Source organism: Gracilinanus agilis, chromosome 6, assembly GCF_016433145.1.
Source record: "Gracilinanus agilis isolate LMUSP501 chromosome 6, AgileGrace, whole genome shotgun sequence".
Lineage (NCBI taxonomy): Eukaryota > Metazoa > Chordata > Mammalia > Didelphimorphia > Didelphidae > Gracilinanus > Gracilinanus agilis.
The window spans coordinates 292,698,119-292,718,271 of NC_058135.1; the positions used below are offsets into that span (position 1 = coordinate 292,698,119).

A 20,153-nucleotide genomic window follows, 5' to 3' on the forward strand; every position below is an offset into this window, starting at 1 on the left:
GCGGAAGCAATCGCGGACAGGAACTTCCGGTAGGGGCGGGCTTTCCGGTACGGGGCCGGAGCCGGCGTCATGGCGGCCGTGGAAACTTTCGTGAGCCGTCAGTTGGAGCTGCTGGAGCTGGAGCGGGAGGCGGAGCTGCAGGAGAAGAGGTAGAGGCAGGGCGGGGAGACAGTCCGTGTAGGCAGCCAGTGTGGACAGACGATGTAGACAGCCGGTGGACCAGCTCCTGGCCCGTCAGGACACTCACCATCAGAATTCCCGTCCCGTCCACCGAAGCTGGGGGGTGTCCGGCCAACGGACCGACGGACTGGAAGGCGCCCCGGGAAAGGCCCCGCCCCCTCTGCAGCTTTTCTTCATGGAGGGGCTCCCTGTGGGGCGGGGCTGGGTCCCTCTGCGGGTTGATCCCAGCTCGAACCAGCTAGGACAGGCTCTCTCCCGGGCTCAGCAGCTGCTCCCCCTTCTCTCCCTTACCTCCCCCGACACGGCCCGCCCCGTGAGCTGCGCCCTCTTGTACCCCCAGGACCTGGCAGGAGAGCGTTGCCCCGAAGGAGCTCCAGCGCCGCGGCGTCTGCCTGCTGAAGCTGCGGGTCGCGAGCCAGCGGACGGGGCTCTATGGGCGGCTGCTCGTCGTCCTCGAACCCAGAACAGGAGAGCCCGGAGCCCCCCTGCCCTGTAACAGCTTCGGGCCCGGTACGGGGGACCCCAGTGGGGAGATGGGTTCGCCAAGGGGGTGGGGCGTCGTAGCAGAACGGTGGGGCCTGCTGGGAGCTTGGGAGTGAGGCCCAGGCCTGGGGCTTTTATCTCGGCGGCCCCCTGACCATCCCTGCCATCAGTCCTCTGGGGAAGTGGGTGCTTGGCCGGTGCAGACCTCAGGATGGAACCAGAACGAATCCAGTCAGTGCCCATTTACTAAGTCTGTGCTCAGGGAGGAGAGGAAGCTGGCCCTGCTGTGGATGCCTAGACAGACCCTGGGCAGTGGGAGGGTAGGAAGGGTGCTGGCAGTGGGGGTGGCAGGCATGCCACCGAGCAGCTCTGAGAGAACAAGGAGTGGGTATGCTTGGCAGGGGAAATATCCAGGATAAATGCCCATAGGGCATAGAGGAATGTCCTTAGGGTGTGGGATGGACGCGAACACTGAGTGAGTCTAGAAAGGCAGGCTCCAGCCTGGGCACAAAGGGAACCTTTCTATGGAGCTTGTTGTGTGCTCAGCACCGTGCCAAGAGCTTCTTTGTAAATGTCATCTCATTACATCTAAGGAAACTGAGGCTGAGAAGGGATCAGGGACACCCAGAATGTCTGAGTCAAGATTTGGACTCACTGAGTGTGTTCTGGAGAGCAAGTAGGCATCCCATGGGTGTGTGTCAGCCAGGTTCTAGAGTAGGGTTTCCTGCCACAAGCAAACAGTGGGCAAAGTGATCTCTACTTCTCACTCCTTCCCACTCTGAGATTGTCAGCTTATGGGATTGTTTGGGACTGAAAAAGCCTGATGCTTCTGACTTGTTGACTTGGTTCTTTGTGGACCCTGAATAATTGATTTGAAATGAGCATTGAGGGGGCAGCAAGATGAATCAGTGGATAGACAGCCAGGGCTCGAGATAGGAGATCCTGGGTTCCAGTCTGGCCTCAGATACTTCCTACCTGTGCGACACCGTGCAAGTCACTTAACCCTCACTGCCTGGTCCTTGCTCCTCTCCTGCCTTGGGACCAATACATGGTATTGATCCTTAGATGGAAGACCAGGGATTTAAAAATAAGCATTCCAAAGATTATCTTGTGGTTCTGTTTTTGCAGGTGACATAGTGGGACTGTATGAAGGTGCTGCTGAGACCGAGCAGCTGGCCACTGGCATTCTGACCCGGATCACGCAGAGATCCGTGACCGTGGCCTTTGATGAATCCCCAGAGAGCTCCCTGGCCTTGGACCCAAGCAGCTCTTACCGACTGCTCCGACTAGCCAACGATGTCACTTATAAGCGACTCAAAAAGTAAGGCCTTGGAGGTGACCCCAGCAGAGGTGTGTGGAGTCCACGTAACCCTGGGTTAGATCAGTCATTGAGCAGGGCGGGGCCTCTGGAGGAACTCACAGCCTCCTCTTCCAGGCAGGAGCAGAGTGTGGTGGGTAGTTTTAGAGCCAGAGTCAGAGCCCTGGATTCAAATTCTACCTCTGACTCTTTACTCAGTCAGCCAACATTGAGTGCCTCTCCAGGCCCTTAGCCCAGAGCTGGGATTACAGAGACTCAAAGGCACAGTCCCTGCCCTTTGCTTCAAGAGCCTTCATTGTCCAGGGGAGAGGACATTTAGGGAGATGTGCAAAACCATGACCACATTACATGCAAGCTAGTGTGATGGGGAGGCCCAGAAGCTGGACAGAGGGCTGGCAATCATGGACAACTGCATGTCGAAAGCTGCCTTTGAGGTGAACTTGGAAGGAAATTGGAAGTTCTTTCTTGAGTTGAATGGGGTGTACGTTCTAGGTTTAGGAAACAGTTTGGGCAAAGGCATGGAGATGGGAATGTTTATATGGGGGCTAGTTTGGCCCTTTGCCAGTTAATGCTGGCAAAGGGGGTTGGGGCTGGGTCCTGAAGGACTTTTAAGTGATAAAGCCAGGGAAGATTGTACTGGATGGGGGACAGAGGGGACATAGAGAGCTACTGGGGGGCTCTGAGTTGGGGTGCCCTGGTCAGAGACAGGAGGCAGAGAGGGCAGTGAGGAAACTACCTCAGCAGTCGAGGCAAGATCCAGGGGCCTGGGATGGGTGGGAGGGATATTGTAGGGGGCAAGAGAGGGGAGGAGTTAAGGAGACTTAAAGGCTAGGAAGTTGGGGCCTGTAAATGGAGGAGTTAGGAGGAAGGATGGGTTTGGATGAGTTGAGTTTAAGATGTCTCTGGGACACCCAGACTGGATGTCTTATAGGTAGTCATGTCACAGGCACTCATTAAGTGCCTACTGTGTGTGAGGCTTTGGTGATACAAGGACATAGGGAAGCCCTCCTTGGTCTTTGGGAGCCTCTGTTCTATTAGAGCCATTAGTTGGGCTGGGACCATCTAAGCCTGGGCCAGCATGGCTAGCTGGCTGGCAGTAGGCCCTCCACAGGGTGGTGGGGAGGCTCAAGTGAGACAATGGATGACAAGAGCTCTGTGGGTGCCACTGGTCAACACATGGCACCTTGTGTCCTCTGTGGCAGAGCACAATAGGGGCCAAGGAGCAGCCCAGATCTCTCTGGGGCATTGCTGGATCCTGAGATAGGACTGTGTCTAGAGGGAGATCTGGGGAAGGGTTTGAATTAAAGATGTTTGACAGGAGGCGGTTAGAAATGAGTGACTCCATCCATCCACAAGCACTTGTGGTTGGGAAGCATCTGCTGGGTGCTGGGTAGGAACTCTGCTGGCAAGGCGACGGGTCCTGCCCTCAGGAAGCTTTCTTGGGGATTTGGGCACAGCTGGCAGGATGATTTGGGTTGGAGGGAGAGGTGGGGGAATGCTGTGGGGAAGCTGATTTGGAGCTAGCGGGGTGGGGGNGGCCCTCCACAGGGTGGTGGGGAGGCTCAAGTGAGACAATGGATGACAAGAGCTCTGTGGGTGCCACTGGTCAACACATGGCACCTTGTGTCCTCTGTGGCAGAGCACAATAGGGGCCAAGGAGCAGCCCAGATCTCTCTGGGGCATTGCTGGATCCTGAGATAGGACTGTGTCTAGAGGGAGATCTGGGGAAGGGTTTGAATTAAAGATGTTTGACAGGAGGCGGTTAGAAATGAGTGACTCCATCCATCCACAAGCACTTGTGGTTGGGAAGCATCTGCTGGGTGCTGGGTAGGAACTCTGCTGGCAAGGCGACGGGTCCTGCCCTCAGGAAGCTTTCTTGGGGATTTGGGCACAGCTGGCAGGATGATTTGGGTTGGAGGGAGAGGTGGGGGAATGCTGTGGGGAAGCTGATTTGGAGCTAGCGGGGTGGGGGTGGGGGTGGGGGTGGGGGGGGTAGCCTCTTGGAACCCTACAGAACCACAAAAGGTGTTTGAGAAGAGCAGTGACATACTCAGATAGCTCCTTTGGCAGCTCTGGGATAAGTCTCTTTGAGAAAAGAGAGCTGCTCCTCCCATCCATCCTGCTCCCCACAGCATTTGCTTTTTTTTTTTTTTCAAAATCAACCAGGTTTTGTTAAAAAAAAGAGAAGAAAAAAGCAAATAGCTTTGGTCATTTGGGGTTTTTATCAGCGTCGCTTCTTGGCCCCTGAGCAAGGGGTCCAGGGAGGGCCATGAGCGCAGGTCTGAGAAGGGGACCCCCATAGAGCTGGCAGAATGGTGGAAGCTGGGGCTGGGGGCATGGGGCACACGCTGGGCCTTGAAAGTCTGGTCTGTGCTGAATTCCTAATGTGCGTATTCTCTGTTGGCAGAGCTTTAATCGCCCTAAAACAGTATCACTCTGGTCCAGCTGCATCTCTTATAGACGTTCTCCTTGGCACTTCCGAGCCAAGCAGCCCTGCTCTGACACGTAAGGACAGCTTGTGGCTTCTCTCAGGGACTGGGGAGCTTACTCCACAAAGAGGCCCTTTTAGACTAGTCTGAGTGCGAGTCCATGGAGGAGCCACCCGTAGGGCCCAGGCCTACAGGCCCTTATCTGTCTCTCAGCCAGCAGGGATGGCTCAAAGATTGAGCAGATTGGGGCTCAGTCCAGGGTTCGACAGCCTGCTTCCAACATCTTCCTCAAGATGTTGCTTTTGGAGCTTGTAATGGTTTTCCTCCTGCTTAGCCAGGGTTGGACAGTGTACTGTCCTCATACTGACTGCCTGGTGCTCGGCTTCCTAGGAGGGATGGGCTATGGCAGATTTAGGCTTGGGGGAGTTTCTGATGGGGGCCAATAGTTCCTCATTTGACTTGTTAAACCGGTAAACAGTCAGTCCTTGGGCTCAATCCCAGACGGGTGTTTTCATTCTGTAATTCGTCTGGGTCACTTCTGCTGACTGTGGACAAGGAGGTCTGGGTCACCCAGCCAAGAGGAGCCCCATCTGCAGGACCTTTTGCTCACAAAAATTCTGTCTTCATTATCATGTTCATTAGAGAGAGAGAGAGAGAGAGAGAGAGAGAGAGAGTGTGTGTGTGTGTGTGTGTGGTGTGTGTACACATGTGGGTCACTTGGTGTGATGGGAAGAATCAGGAAAATTGGAATTTCCAGTGCCTGGAGGACTGGGCTCAGTTACTCCTTTGCAAAAGACCACCTGCAGGGCCCCAACAGACCTTATGTCTTGTCTTGGAGTCTGATGCTCTGTATGAGCCTGTCTGGATTCTGAGGTCTTCATGGTCCTGTTAGTGAGCTCAGTTCAGCTGGTGGCTTTAAGTCAAAGAATAGGAAGCTAGCAGTCTGCCAGGTTTTACAGACAGCTGTACCGGAGGGATCGGATGTGCCAAAGGGACAGACAATGAGACAGAAATAAGGCACCAACAAGCTTTATTCTGGGGGCGTGAGGGGGCGAGGGCTGGGCTCAGAAGAGAACAACTCTGTGCCCTTTAGAAGCTCCCCAGCTAAGACAGGAGAAAAGACGGGCATGCAGACGATGCCATGGGGAGGCATGGTGCTCCCAGGAGGGAGGGAGGGCAAACATCTGGCTGGGGGAGGAGAGAAAGTGTCCTGGACAAGCTGGAGGGGGAAGGAGCCACACAGGCTGAGAGTGGGGACAGGGAGCCCTGGGCTATCCCCTGTACCACTTGGGGAGGGGTAGGTGCTCTGGGGGAAGGGGAAGCTGATGGGGATCTAAGCCTGGCCACTCTTTCCCTAGAATCGCTAACATTCTGCAATGACTCCCTGGACACATCGCAGAAAGATGCCGTTGGCTTTGCACTGGCCCAGAAAGAACTGGCCATCATCCATGGTCCACCTGGCACCGGGAAGACCACGACGGTGGTGGAGATCATACTCCAGGCTGTACAGCAAGGTCTGAAGGTGAGCTGGCCCCCTGGTCTCAGCAGAGGCAGATTTGGGGGGAGGGGATGTGCCTGTGAGGGCCCCTTCATTGTGTCTGTGGCTTTGCCTGCCACACAGCACTGACTGACAGAGAGAGGGGGAGAGGGAGAGAGAGCGAGAGCGCCTTTCCAGCTTCCTGGCTCTTGGTTTGCAAATAAAGTTCTCAGCACAGTGATTGGTACCTAGGCGGCCACCCTGAATCTGGCGAGCAGCAGACCTCCTGCCCTCTGTTTGGTTTCATTCTCTGGGTCATCAGCCTGGTGACCCTCCTGCCATGGTGCCCAGCGGCTGGAGTCTGAGCCCTCGCCCTGCACCTGTGCTGTGCTGTTGCCGCCTCTCTCTGGGCCGACTGGCTCTCCTCTCCATGCCTGTGAGAAGAAAAAGGGAAAGTTTTTGGATTTGATTAGATTCTAATGCAACTAAACTCAATCGACTTCCAGTGTGTCTAGCCGTGTTGTAGGCCACGTTGATCTTGGTTATCGGGCTTTCCATTCATGAATTACATTAATAATTTGATCCTGTTTTGTGAATAATGAATCTTTTAAAGACAAGTCCCAGAATTGTGGGATTTTTGAATTGGCACATATCAGCTTGGCTTTCTGCTCCTTTTTTTAAATCCCATACTTTCTGTCTTAGTAGCAACTCCAAGAAAGAATGGCAAGGCTAGGCAATAGGGGCTAAGTGACTTGCCCAAGGTCACACAGCTAGGAAGTATCTGAGATCAGATTTGAACTTAGACCTCCCAACTCTAGGCCTGGCTCTATCCACTGAGCCACCTGGCTGCCCTCTACTCTTTTTTAAGGTGAAGCAGGCGTGCCGTCTAGTCCTGTTGATTACACATCTCACTCCCCTGGTCCAGGTTCTTGCTTATGACAGGACCACCAATGACCAAACTCATCGGTGCTTACTTCTGCTTTAGGTTCTGTGCTGTGCCCCCTCCAACATTGCTGTGGACAACTTGGTGGAGAGGCTGGCTGCACGGAAGCAGAGAGTCCTCCGTCTCGGACACCCTGCGCGCCTTCTGGATGCCATCCAGCACCATTGCCTCGATGCAGTCTTAGCCCGAAGTGACCAGGCCCAAATTGTGGCGGATATCAGGAAGGACATTGACCAGGTCCTCCAGGGGGAGGGGGTGGGGGTAGATGTTTGGGATATGGGCTGCCCACATAGAGCGTTGGGGGAGACTCTGAAGGGCAGGAAGCCAATCCATAGGAAAAAGAGTCCCCAGGGTCTTCTCTGAAATCACTGGGAGCAACTCAGGGCCTAAAGTACTAATATCAGGGCAGCCAGTCCTCCAGGGCTGTCAGAGATTTCCTTTTGGACCCATGTCAGGAGAGTGGTGGTGGTAGTACTCACAGCTGGCTTTCTGTGATGTTCTGAGTCTCACAGAGCTCTTTTATTGGTGGACGGGACCTCATCTGTTCCTCACAATGGCCCGAGGAGGTAGGAAGCAGCCCATGCATGGCCAAGGAACTTTTTAAGTGTTGGAGGCAGAATTGGAACCCAGGCCTCCTCTCATCCCGATGCCTTTCTCCTTCTGTAACCTCCCACAACCTCCCCATGCTGGAATTGCAAAGATGTTAGGGTGTCCTTTAGCAAATGCTGAAATAAGTTCATCACAAGGCCTGTGCCTGGCCCCATTCCACAGCAGGACATTCTTACAGGAGGACCCAGCCCAGGGTCCATGTGGAGAAGGGTGAAATCCCACCATGTGTGCCTCTTTGGGAGGACCCTGAGGCTTAGGATGCTGCCGAGAGACCTGGACGAGAGAGGGAGATACTGAGTGGATGTAGGATGCCCCCTGGCCACATCACGGCACTTGGTAGATGCTCATCTCCGAGCCCCTGGGTTTTGGGCAGACCTTGCTGCAAGATGATTCAGGCTCAGAATTGAGCAGGAAAAAGGCAGAGCTGGACCCCCAAAGGCACATTATTTAGCATCTGCTCCAGGAACGTCACGAGCCCATGCTCTCTAGGGGTTGGAGCAGAGCACCAGGGCTGGCGCCAGGCCCCAGGAGGCTCCCGAGCACACACTGGGCTGTTTCTCAGAGATTTCTCTGAGCCGAAGATGCTCTTGCCATTGAGATGGTGCTGGGCATTACTGGAGTTTGGATGTTGCTGATGGTGTTCAGGGGCTTTTGTTAGGGTGAACACCAGTTACCAACTCTTAGTGGGCAATGATTATGTCCCCCTCACCCTTGGGCATCTGGCTGGGGCAGTGCCAGGAGCTCTGGCCTTGGAGTCAGGAAGATTGGAGTTCAAGTCCTGCCTTAGAGACTTGCTAGTGAGGTGACTCTGGGCAAGTTTCTGAACTTCTGCTCAGTGAGTCAGTCAATGTCTGGTGTCTGTTCTGTGTCAGGCCCTGTGCTAAGCCCCCAGGAGGTAAGGAAAGCGAAAAGACAGTTCCTGCCTGGGAGCCCAGTCTGATGAGGGAGACAACATGAAACCACTTTGTGCCAACCAGCTATAGAAAGGAAATGGGGAGAATCAGTGAAGGGGGCTTGAGTGAAAGGGGAGGCTGAGGGTTGGGGGGATGGGGTGGGGCGATATAAGGAGGGAGAGCTTCAGGAATGGGGCCCGCCAGAGGGGTCCAGAGATGGAGATGTCCTTGGACCCAAGAGCTCTGGGGAGGGAGGTAGAGGAGATAAGGGATGAAGAGCCTGGACAGGTGGGGCAGAGCCCCCTCCGAGGGGCTGTAAAAACCTCCAGAGGAGAGGGAGCCCGGAGCATCTCTGCAAAAGGAGGCTGTGAAACCCCCCGGGTGGGCTGAGAATGAGACGAGGGCCAGACAGAAGATGCTTGGAAGCCTTAAAGGGCCGTAAAGGTTTGCCATTGTCAAAGGAAAGTAGGACAGGAAAGAAGATGGGGAGAGAGGGACGGGCCGGCCGGGGCCCCTTGTAGTCCTCCTCGTGATGCTGGGGGAAGGCAAGGAGGGTCACAAGCGCCATGGCATGGCCTGATGGGACAGTGTGGACGGGTGCTGATCTGTACCTGCGGAGGGAATGTCTGTATCGGATGCTCGAGGCGGATGCTAAGCACATCTCTATCTCTGACACAAATGAGAACGATTCGTCCTTGTTTCCATTAACAGGTAAAAAGCAAAAAGACCCAGGAGAGGAGAGACAAGAATAGTTGTCGCAGTGAAATGAAGTTGCTTAGGAAGGAGCTGAGGGAGAGGGAGGAAGCAGCCATGCTGGCCAGCCTCACGGGGGCCGACGTCATCCTGGCGACAAACACAGGTGAGACCATCCCCACTGCTGCGGCCCAGGGTCAGCGTGGGGAGCAAAGCCAGGGCTGCCCTTCTGAGAAGGCCCAGACTTGGGTACTTTCTGCATCTTTGCTGGCCCCTTGGCTTCCAGGGTGCTAATGGATGAGCCCAAAGGCCCATTTGTATGTTTCTTCAGAACCCGCTGGGGCTAGGGCGGGGGGCGTGGGGGTGGGGGGTTGCGTTTTTGTCCCCCCTTCTCTTTTGAGCTTGACTGTGGCTCTGAGATGGTTTCAGGCATGTGTGGATCCCTAGGCTTCCTCTGAGCCTGATGGGACCTCTTTGGATTAGGGGCTTCCCCTGATGGCCCACTGAAGTTGCTCCCTGAAGATTACTTTGATGTGGTGGTGATCGACGAGTGTGCGCAGGCCCTCGAAGCCAGCTGTTGGATCCCCCTGCTGAGGGCCAGAAAATGCATCCTGGCTGGAGACCACCAACAGCTGCCCCCCACCATTGTGTCTCAACAGTAAGCCCCTCTTCTTCTAGCACCGTGGGTGGAGGGGCTTTGCCCAGCTGGCATGGCATGGATGTCTCTGTGCGCAGGGAGGGGAAGCCCCCCTGCCTCATTCAAGAGGCTGACCTGGCACACGGACCCCGGCAAGGCCATCGATGAGCAAAGTATATTTTGGAAGGGCCCTGGCTCCTGACCAGCTGCCCCCCTGCTCCTCCCCAGGAAGCCTGGAATCCCCGAGGACACTGGGAAGCTGGTGTTTGTTTGGGGAGAAGAACAAGCAGCTGTTGTGGGGAGAGCGAGCTTGAGGGTCTTCCCTGACCTCCCCTGGGCCCTCCTCATTCTCCCTCAGAGGCCCAGAGCACTGCTTGGGCCCTCTTTGTGTACAGGCCGCATCCCCTTATGGGATCACAGGCTTTAGGACAGGGCCTCGGCCTCACCTGGACTTTGTGTCCCGTCCCCACCTCCCCCCGTGTGCAGCGGGTGTTCAGACATGCTCGTTGAGTTCGTTTGAGCCGGCACATCCCGGGGGTGTCCCTGTCTGTTCAGGGGGGCACGTTTGGGCGGCTGCTCCTTGTCTTTTGCTCTAGAAGGCAGTTTCCTCCCCGTGGCCCCGCTCCATGTAGGCTTTCTCTGTTGCAGAGCTGCCACCGGGGGGCTCTACCTGAGCCTGATGGAGCGCCTGATCAAGAAGCACGGAGAGCGGGTCGTGAGGATGCTGACGGTCCAGTACCGCATGCACCAGGCCATCATGCAGTGGGCGTCGGAGGAGCTGTACCACGGACGGCTCACTGCCCACGCCTCGGTGGCCGGCCACCTCCTGAAGTAAGCAGGCAGGGGCTGGGCTCAGAGCTTTCCCCGGGCCGTGCGACTGGGGAGGTGCATTGGGGCAGGTTTGGGGAGGCCGTTCCCCGGGAGAGACGGCCCGAGACCGTTGGCCATCCTCAGAGCGAGCCCCATTCAGGGCGATTCATTCAACCGTTACTCGCCTTGGGGATGGGGCTTTGGGTCTGTGTCTCCTCTTTTCTCAAAGAACCTCTTGAGAAGGGTAGTGTTGTAACCCTGTGCAGATAGGGAAACTGAGGCTGCAGAAGCAGTCAGCGTCCTGTCCAGGATCGCTCAGTGGGTTTGAGGTGGAGCCGAGACTCGGCCTTTCCTTGGTGCTGGGGGGGACGGAGGGCTCCGTGATGGGTCGGGGCTTTATTCCCATTAGTCAGTGGAGGCTATGCTGGGGGCACTCGGGGTGCAGCTTGACCCTGAAGAAAAAGTAGCCAGAAATGTTATGTGGAGCTTGTTTTTGTGGCCTAGCCCACTTCCTGTCTCCGGGGCAGGGCTGGGGATGATGGGTCAGGGTCCGAGAGCTGAATTTGAGATCATTTTCACAAGTAACTGGGAAAAGCTGAAACGTCTCCTGAGAAAACTGAGGGCCCAGAAGGTCCACTCTTGGCCCAGGATGGACCGTCCTGTGGCCCCCGCTTCTGTCGGCTTCGGACACCCCTGCTCTTGCTCTTAGGTGTTGCTTGGCTTGGGGTTAACTCGTAACTGGCTTCTTCATGCCACCCCAGGGATCTGCCCGGTGTCACCCCCACCGAGGAGACGAGCATCCCTCTGCTGCTCATCGACACGGCCGGCTGTGGCCTGTTTGAGCTCGAGGATGAAGACGAGCAGTCCAAGGGCAACCCAGGTACGAGCACGCGAGCACCCGGATACCCGCCTTGGGAAGACGCCTCATTCCCGTGTCTGGGCTCCCTTAAAGCAGGGAAGCGCTTCAGGAAAGTGGCCATGGCACCTGTGCCCTGCAGAGCTGGGGGCGGTGCCTGCTCCCCGTCTTCTTGGGGGCCTTTTTGGGGTCCCTCCTGGGGGCCTGGATCTTACCCGCTCTGGAGGCCAGATGCCTTTCTGTTTTTACTATCTTCCCGCTTGGTTTATTGCTTGCACTTGAGTTTCTTAATGAGGTTTTCTTCCTCCTGGGATCTTGGGGTCATTTCAGTCCCTCTGTTGAGAGCCATTCTCTGTCCACTTTTGCATTCATTTCCCTTTGAGCGTGTGGTGCCCGGGGGCTGCCTTAGTCTCTGACCCTCGTGACTCCTGGGGGGCCGGAGCGGCCTCAGCTGGATCTCGTTCTGAGCACGGGGCGCCGTACAGGTCTCATAAACGTGGGACCCAGTCCAGTACTCCAACGTGGCCGGGCCTTTCCCCCGATTCACGTAGCTCGTCTGTGGCAGAAGCAGGACCAGAACCCAGGCCCCCGCCTGCCTTTCTGAGCAAATGGCCTCGTGCCTCCCGCGACCCAGAAGAGGCTGGTTCCACACCTGCTGGGCATTTTGTGAATCTGAAACGTGTTGAGAAAAGTGACCGACCCTGCTCTTCCCCTCACTGGGCCTGAACCCAGGATATGTAGTATGGGAAAGGCGGGGTGGCCGTGGGCTGAGAGCGAGAGTGGACCGACAGATGGACAGAGACACAGGGAAACAGACAGACAGACACAGAGACAGATGGACAGAGATAGAGAGACAGACTGAGAGACAGAGACCTCCTCAGTGTTTTCCAGTATCCATGAACAGTAGGAGGGCTGAGAGAGAGAGAGACAGACAGACAGACAGACAGACAGACAGAAAGAGCACCCCTCCTGGAGGGGCTCAGAGCCCGAGGGCAGCCCCTTCAGACTCCCCCAGGTTCTCTGGGTCTGAGACTCATGCCTCGGGGGTGCCCCGTGTGCTTTGTCACCAGGTGAAGTCCAACTCGTCAGTCTGCACGTCCAGGCTTTGGTGGACGCCGGAGTGCACGTAGGTGACATCGCCGTCATCGCGCCCTACAACCTGCAGGTGAGGCAGAAGCCTGGGCTGCCTTGGGCAGGGGAGGGGGCATGATGGGGCTCCCAAGGGCCACAGGAGAGCAAGGGAAAGGCCTGCCCTTAGCGTGGATGCCTTTGGCTCTCCCTGTGCCTCTTTTTAGGCCCCCGACCTTCTGGCTTGGGGTCAGTCCCAGACAGTGGGGGTGAGTGACTCCCCCAGGGTCACCCACCTGCACAGTCTCTGAGGCCAGATTGGAACCCGGGCCAGGCCCTCTCCCCATAGCCCCCGACTGCCCTGGTGCGCTGACTCAGGGCCTTCTGTGTTCAGGTGGATCTGCTCAGGCAGCAGCTTTCCCCCCGATATCCGGGGCTCGAAATCAAATCTGTGGATGGCTTTCAAGGGAGAGAGAAGGAGGCGATCGTCCTGTCCTTCGTACGGTCCAACCGGAAGGGTGAGGAGGAGGCTGTGGTGGGAGGACTCTGGGGAGGCTGAGAAGTGGGGGGGGGGGGTCGGGCCCACCGGCCCCTCCCTAGACCGATGCGGGCACGGCCCAGCCACAGGCGCCGATAGGGCGGGTGGCCTCTGCACCGTGTCCAGCCTCTTCTCCGCCTCCCACCTCGTAAGGAAGAGCGAGAGGCTCTCCCGGACGTGGAGACTGGCTGAAGCTTGACCACCCTCAAAGGGAGACTGTCGGTCATACGAGCCTTGAGCCAGACATGCCGGGCAGATGAGTTAGGAAGTGCCCGGGATGGGCTCCGAGGCCTCGTGAGGGGCCCAGACGTGTCCTCCCCAGGAGCAGGGGGCGGCCGCCCTCTCTTAGTCTTGGTCAAGGGGAATTGTCCTGGGGGGCTCTCACTTGGGACCCATTCATGGAGGTGACCAGGAGAGCTGCTGCCGAGGATGGTTGCCCCGTGGATGCTTAGGAAGGGTCTGCTGTGGGCAGGACTCTTCCCGGAGGCCAGGCTCGTCTCCCCTCCCGGACCTCACTGTCCGTCAGAGCCATCCTGGGCCGCATTTCCCGGCCGTGCCTCAGTCAGAGCAGAGGCCAGGAGAGGCCCGAGGGAGGAGGTGGTGGCCCCCGTGCCTCCCTCCTGGGGCCCCAGGCTCAGCCCTGACCCCTAACCTGGAGGGCCTTTTTTGGGGTCACTTCAGTCCCGTGTCTGACCTCGGCGTGTTGGCTTTTAGGCGAGGTCGGTTTCCTGGCCGAGGATCGAAGGATCAACGTGGCGGTCACTCGTGCCCGGCGCCACGTAGCGGTCATCTGCGACTCCCGCACCGTCAGCAGCGACACCTTCTTGAAGAAGCTGGTGGAGTATTTCTCTGTGAAGGGCGAAGCCCGCACGGCCTTCGAGTACCTCGACGACATCGTCCCCGACAACTACTCCCATGAAGGCCCTCAGGGGCCCGGCCAGGCAGCCGGGAAGCCTGGGGAGCCTGCTCGGCCCGGCCCCAGACCCCGCCAGGAAAGGCAGAAGGCCAGAGGGGCCCGGAAGTGCACCAGAAGCGGGCCCCCGGGCCAGGTGCCAGCGGGCACAGGCGTCAGCAATGGCGGCCGACCCGAGGGCACCGCAGAGCCCTTCAGAACCATGATCACGGACTTTGTGAAGAGCGGCGAGACCCTGCTCGAGTTCCCTGCGACCCTGAACGCCCACGACAGGATGCTGGTCCATCAGCTGGCCGAGGAGCACGGGCTGAAGCACGAGAGTGTTGGCGAAGGGAAGAAGAGATACATCTCTGTGCGCAAAAAGGGCGCCGCTGCCGCCCCTGCCCCCGCCGCGGCCCCCACTCCCACCCCCGCCGCGGCTGCTGCCCCCTCCGCTGCCTCTGTGGCGCTCTGTCCAGCAGGGATGGAGACCGAGGGGCGGGAGCTCCAGCCAGGGTGCCCAGGCCCAGGGATGCCGTGCCATGCCCTGGGGGAGCAGGACACCCCCAGGAGCAGTGAGAACAGTGTGAGTCAGAAAGCCCAGCCCTGGGAAGGAGGGCAGGTAGGGAAAGCCAAGCCTGGTCATCCGGCCAGACAACACCAAGACCCTGCTGGCTCCCGGGCACCTAAAGCACCAGGAAAGAAGAAGGCGAAAGAGAGGAGAGGTGAGCACTTTGAGTTCCTGGAGAGGATGGGGAGCTCATCCCTCTCCTGGGGCTAGTGTCTGTGGTGTCCGCCATGATTGACACCTGGAGGGTCCTTTGTAGGGGAAATGGGCCCAGGGAGGTGTCACGTGCTCCATTGTTGTTGCCCAGGCCAAGCAGGCCCGACCCGCTGGCTTTTGTCCAAGTAGCCGTTGCCCGGCCTCGTCCCTGGAATTGTAGATTGTGTAACTGTAGGGGGCAGCCTGGTTCTTTACAGCAAAAAAGGGAAGAAAAGACGAGTCAGTTCAGCCAAACCAGTGAACCCTAAACACGGTGATGTTCTGCAGAGCCCCGTGTCCGTGGGGTGGGGGACGTCCCGCCTGAGGTAGGAATCCCTCAGAGAAATTCCCTTAGCTGTCTGCGGAGGCTCTGGTCTGGGGCCTGTCCTCACAGACCTGCCCGCTCTGCCTGCCCTCGGTCATCGGGGGCAGCCATCCCTGGATCAGTCCCTGTCCAATGAGGTAGGGGGTACACAGTCCCCAGGCTGCCGTCCAGTTGTTCTAAGTGAGGCTCGTCTCCGTGAGGTGTGAGCCCAGTGCCAGCGGGCTGCTGGTCAGAGGTGCCAGGTTGGGCAGTGCTGGTGAGGGCAGCTGCCCGGAGGGCATGGTGTATTGCTAGGACGAGAGTATTTGGGGGCCTTCCTTTCTTTTTGGGGTCACCCTAGGACCCCAGAGGACATTATCTCAATTGGGAATGGTCATGTAACACCTTCCCTGGAGTGGCTTGAGGTGTGGGGGGCCGGAACCCCCATTCTTCCTCCAGAATGTGGCCTCGTCTCGTGGCTGCACCCTGGTTTGAGGAAGGATTCTGCTCTCCAGCTGGCCCAGCAGCCTTGGCCCTGGCTGCCTCTTGGCTCTTCTAGATTCAGAACCTCTGAGAGGAGGCCAGGGAGACCTCCGAACCTCCCTGCCCTCTGAGGCTCCGGGGGACTCTGGATGGAGCCTTGCCCTCTCCCCTGGCCCCTTTACCCATAGAACCGCCTCTGCCCCGGGAGATCTGAGCATCCGGCTCATGTTGGCCAGTTGGATTTGCCCTCTTCCCACTTGGTCCCCTGAAAAAGGCCCCGTTGTGATATCAGCAGGCCCTTCGGGGGCGAAGCAGAAGCAATTTTGCTTCAGAGGACACCCAGGCTCAGACATGTATAGCCCAAGACGGGGTCAGAGCCCCCCGCTGGCCCTCGTTTTCTCCCTGCCAAAGGTCTGCCGGTGGCCCGACTGGGCACTTGCTAGTGGGCTAGGCAGTCAGAAGTGGCCCCCTTCGTGGAGCTGACCACCGAGACATTTGGCTAATGGCTGGTCCTTTGTCAGCCAACACAGAGTGAGGAAACGTTAGAGCTGCCCATTTACAGGCTAAGGAAATGCCCAGGACGCATGTGCCGAGGGCCCACATACATCCTTCAGGCCTCGAGGCTTTAGCTTTGGGAGGATTCCTTCCTCCTTGGCGCAGATTGTGGTCCCGCAGAGGCTTAGCCGGCAGGGATCGGAGACAGACAAATGTGGTGGTGGGCCTCCCTGAGCCCGTGGAGCCCGGGACCCTCAGAGCCTGTGGACTTGATGGGGCCTGCCAGAAGCTGGGACCTTCGGTACCCACCGAAAGCCTTTGGCACAGTACCAGCTGGGAAGTGCCACAGCTTCAGCTCCTTGTTACAAAGCCTCCGTGATGCCCTTGTCTGTGCCACGGTCATTTCTGGGTCTGTCGCCCCCTGCGCCCCGGCTCCCCCACTCCTAGAGGAACAAGCGGTTCTTGTGTCTGCCCATGTGGGTGGCATGAGAGCCAGTTCCTGTGCACAGGTGGACGGCCACCCAGGGCCCCTGCCAGTGGAGGGGACGGTGCATTTCCTCGTGGCCTCTCCAGGCTGTTCCTCTGCACCAAGGCCCAACCAGGGACGGCTCGGCTGCTTCCTGGAACCCTTTTCCCATTTAACCGTCCCTGGCGTTTCCCACAGGACACACGGGCGTGAATGGCGCGACTGAGGAAGACTTTGATGCGTTGGTCTCTGCCGCCATCAGAGCTGATAACACCTGCTGGCTTCCCGGGTGCAAAGCCAGCGTGACGACCTTGGGCCAGCTCTGCCTGCACTGCGGTCAGCGCTTCTGCCTCAGCCATCACATCCCCGAGGTAGGGGCTTCCCGGCGGGCCGTGGGTGCACCTCAGGGTGGCCTCATCCACGCGGTCATCTCCTGCTGGGAGCCTTGTGTTGGGGGAATGGCTTTACTGATCATGGCGTGGAACTCGGCCTGAAATGGCCACACGGGCCTGCTGACCGCGGCCTGCTCTGAGTGGGCGCTCACAGCCCAGCCTTGGGGGCGAGCCGTTGGCTCTGTCATGACGGCCGAGCAGAGATGGAGGCGGTGCCCAGGCTGCTCTCGAGCTCAAGTGGGCTTCTTGGCTCTGTAGGAGGTGAAAACTTTTTGATCAAAAATGTCCCTTTCTCTATTGTCCAGGGAGGAATTTGGGTTGGAGTTGTTCCCCTCTGTCCTGAGCATTGTCCAGTGAGAGCTGCCCCCAGCAGGCCCTTGGGGAGTCAGGCTGGCCTCTCCCTCACTGGACACTCACAAACACCAATTGGTGGGCACTTGGGGGGATGCTGCGGACTGCTGGGTCTGATGGCCAGTGAGGGCCCACTTTGCTTTTGTGGTGAGGAGGAATCTGTCCTCACTTTACTGGGGTGAAAAGGAAGCCAAGAAGCCCCCCTGCTTCTCTCCCTGCCCCCTGCTCATCCCCAACATGCTGGCATCCAAGGGAGCCTTTGAGGGGGGGCAGGATGCTCAACACACCCAGTGCTCTGGAGACAAAGAGGGGGACCAGGAGAGGGTGCCAGCTTTGGGCACCCCAAGGGCAAGATGCTTCGGGGGAACCATTTGCCCTCTGCTGCCAACCAGACATGTCTATAAAGTGGACTTACAGGTTCTCTGCATTACATGGGAAGGGGGTTTTAGGAAGGCATTTGGAGGTGGGGAGGGTCTTCCTAAAGCTCTTCCGTTCAGCTGTCTCAGCCCTCAAGAGCACAGCTGAGACCCCGACAAGAGCAGCCAGATGACTGTGACCTGGTCCTGGTACAGAGCCCTGGAGAGCTCCTCAGGCCTTTTAACTCTTGCTTGGCTCATGATCTCAATGGCAATAACATGTTTATCCGACTCCCAGGGCCGAGCCGGGGTTAGAGTGGCTCAAACAGTGGAGAGGGCAGAGCCAGGAGAAGGGTAACAAGCAGCCTGGGTGGCAGGAGACTCAGCTCCCAGGCCCCTGGCATGGTGGGGTACCCCTGGGACCCCAAGGGCCTCGAGTGCAAGGATTGGCTTTGGTTTTGTTCTTTTGTCACCAGTGTCTAGGACACTGCCCTGCACACAGTAGGTGCTTGATAAATGCTCACTGAACAGATGAATGAGTGACGAGGCGAGAGACGTGTGGTCAGATCATATTGGTCCTGATGGGGTTAGAGGGCAGTAGACATTCAAGCCATGCCTCTGGGGTGACCCAAGTGTGGCCCAAAGAGCTTTGCTGTTGCAGTGGCAGAGACCCAGGGGTGGGGAGAGGCTCTTTCACTGGTTTGGGTCAAGAGGAAGGAGGTCCCCAAGGCAAGCAGGGGCTGTTCAGACTGAAAGACTGGGCTGGGGCGGGATTGTGGGAAGAGAAGGGTCAGGGGAGGGGAGAGGCCATTCTCTTTTATGAGAGAATGAGTTTGAGGTTGCAGAGGGGCCTCCTGGAGGCGATCCTGAGCAGGCCAGGTTAGGGGGGTGTTTCTGTGGTGATCGTGGGGAGGATGGGGAGACCCAGGAGAGAGCACCTGATAGAGAGGAAGATGAGGGAAGGGGCTGGCCTGCCCAGTGGTCAGAAGCTGCAGAGGAGAGGAGAAAGATGGGGTAACCCCATTGGGCCCAGCAGGGATGGCCTTGTGGGTGACCTTGGGGTGGCCCTTTCAGATGAGTAGGGGGCTGGAAGCTGGACCTACTGAGGAGTGAGCGGCCAGAGCAGATCCAGGGTATTAGCTTGAGGGATGGGGAGCCCATCTGGGCCTGCAGAGGGGCCAGCTCTCTAGGGCCCAGGCAAAGAGGGGCCCCTTCTTCCATGGAGGCCAAAGGTGTTTGGGTTTGGGGGCCTGGCCTGGGGCAGCCCCTACCAATGGCTGGTTTTCTAGCTGAGTGGGCCAAAGAGAAACCTGGAACTGTTGCCTGGGGACCGGGCCAGAGTCCTCCAGGGAAGTGGGGGAATTTTGACCCCAAGTTGTGAGAACCTGCGTGTGATGGAAATGGGGGGAGGGGGCTGGTGGATGGCTTCCAAGTGTGTTTGGCCATTCTAGAGCCTGTGCGAGTGATGGGGAGGGAGCAGGGGGTGTAGAGGGCTCACTCTTGGGGGTCCTGGATAGGCAGGCCCAGGAGGACATGGAGTGCTCTGTCTGCCCAGGTCCATGGATGCGGCGAGAAGGCGCGAGCACATGCCCGGCAGAGGATCAGCCGAGAAGGGGTCCTGTACCCCGGCAGCGGGCCCAAGGACAAGGCTGTGGACCCCGTGAAGAGAGTCCATCTCCAGAGGAGGCTGGACAAGAAGCTCGGGGAGCTGAGCAGCCAGAGGAGGAGCAAAAAGAAGGACAAGGACAAGTGAGGAGCCTTTGGACTGCTGGCCCTTCTTCTCCAGCATCCCTGCGAGGAGTGAGCCGGTCTGGCCCCCCGCAGAGGGTGCCGCTGCTCACATTCACATAAGTGGGTGATGACAGGGTATGTCGGGACCTGGAGTGGGGGGAGTGTTGTGTGCATGTGGGTCTGTCCAAGTGCGTGGGTCTGTCTGAGTGTCCACATGCCTTCAGAAAGAGGTGGTTGGATTTCTGGGCATCGTCCTCACTGCTTGAGGGAAAAGACCCTGAGTGAAGGGAATGAAATAAAGTCTGTGAAACACTTCCCAGGTTTGGGTTTATGTGTTGGAGGGTGGGCCTGGGGGAGCCAGGAAGAGAGGAGGCACTGTCTGGCTGGTGCTTTGCCTTATCTAGAACCTTCTCTGGAGTGCCAGAGAGCTGACCTTGGAACCAGGAAGACCTGGGTCCAGCCCTGCCTCAGACCGGTCCTGGCTGAGTGACCCTGGGCCGGGCTCCCTGGTGGCTCTCCGGAGCTGTCCGTGCATCGTTATCCCTTCTGGGACCATCCCTCTCCTTGGCCTCCCTTCTGAAGAATGGACGTTCCCCGGCATTTTACTGTTGTTTCATCTGTGTCTTAGACCCAGAATTTTCAATGTATTAAAATAGACAAGACTTAACACCGGATGCCACATCTACCCTGATCTCTGGCAAACCTCACATGGGGACAGTTTCTGGTGCTCACTTTTTGGTTCTGCCACGTAGCATCATGCTGAGGGATCCGAGACCCTGTGCTTTCTGGGGGTCCCATAGAGCCGAGGCTGGGCCTATGGAAAAAGACCACGATCGATCAGGGGTGCTGCCTGGGTCTCTTTCCATCTTTTCCAAGCATAGAACCAGCGTTGGCTTTTTTGTGTAGGCATCTCCCTGGTTTCCAGTTCTTGGCTGCCCTAAATATTTTGGTTTGTCTGGAGGCTTTTTGTTAGGGACTCCTTCAGG

The 20,153-nt window shown here is 57.8% G+C and overlaps 1 protein-coding gene across 1 annotated transcript; it reads left to right on the forward strand.

Moving 5' to 3' along the window:
* The first annotated feature begins 69 nt into the window (after positions 1 to 69).
* Positions 70 to 19,482, forward strand: IGHMBP2 (immunoglobulin mu DNA binding protein 2). Its single transcript, XM_044680222.1, has 15 exons — positions 70 to 149; positions 521 to 690; positions 1,792 to 1,984; positions 4,389 to 4,486; positions 5,769 to 5,932; positions 6,873 to 7,067; positions 9,044 to 9,191; positions 9,509 to 9,683; positions 10,311 to 10,493; positions 11,234 to 11,352; positions 12,399 to 12,493; positions 12,791 to 12,914; positions 13,649 to 14,551; positions 16,536 to 16,708; positions 18,992 to 19,482. Exons 1-15 carry the CDS (start codon positions 70 to 72, stop codon positions 19,187 to 19,189), a joined length of 3,018 nt encoding a protein of 1,005 aa, XP_044536157.1. The 3' UTR covers positions 19,190 to 19,482.
* Positions 19,483 to 20,153: the final 671 nt, after the last annotated feature.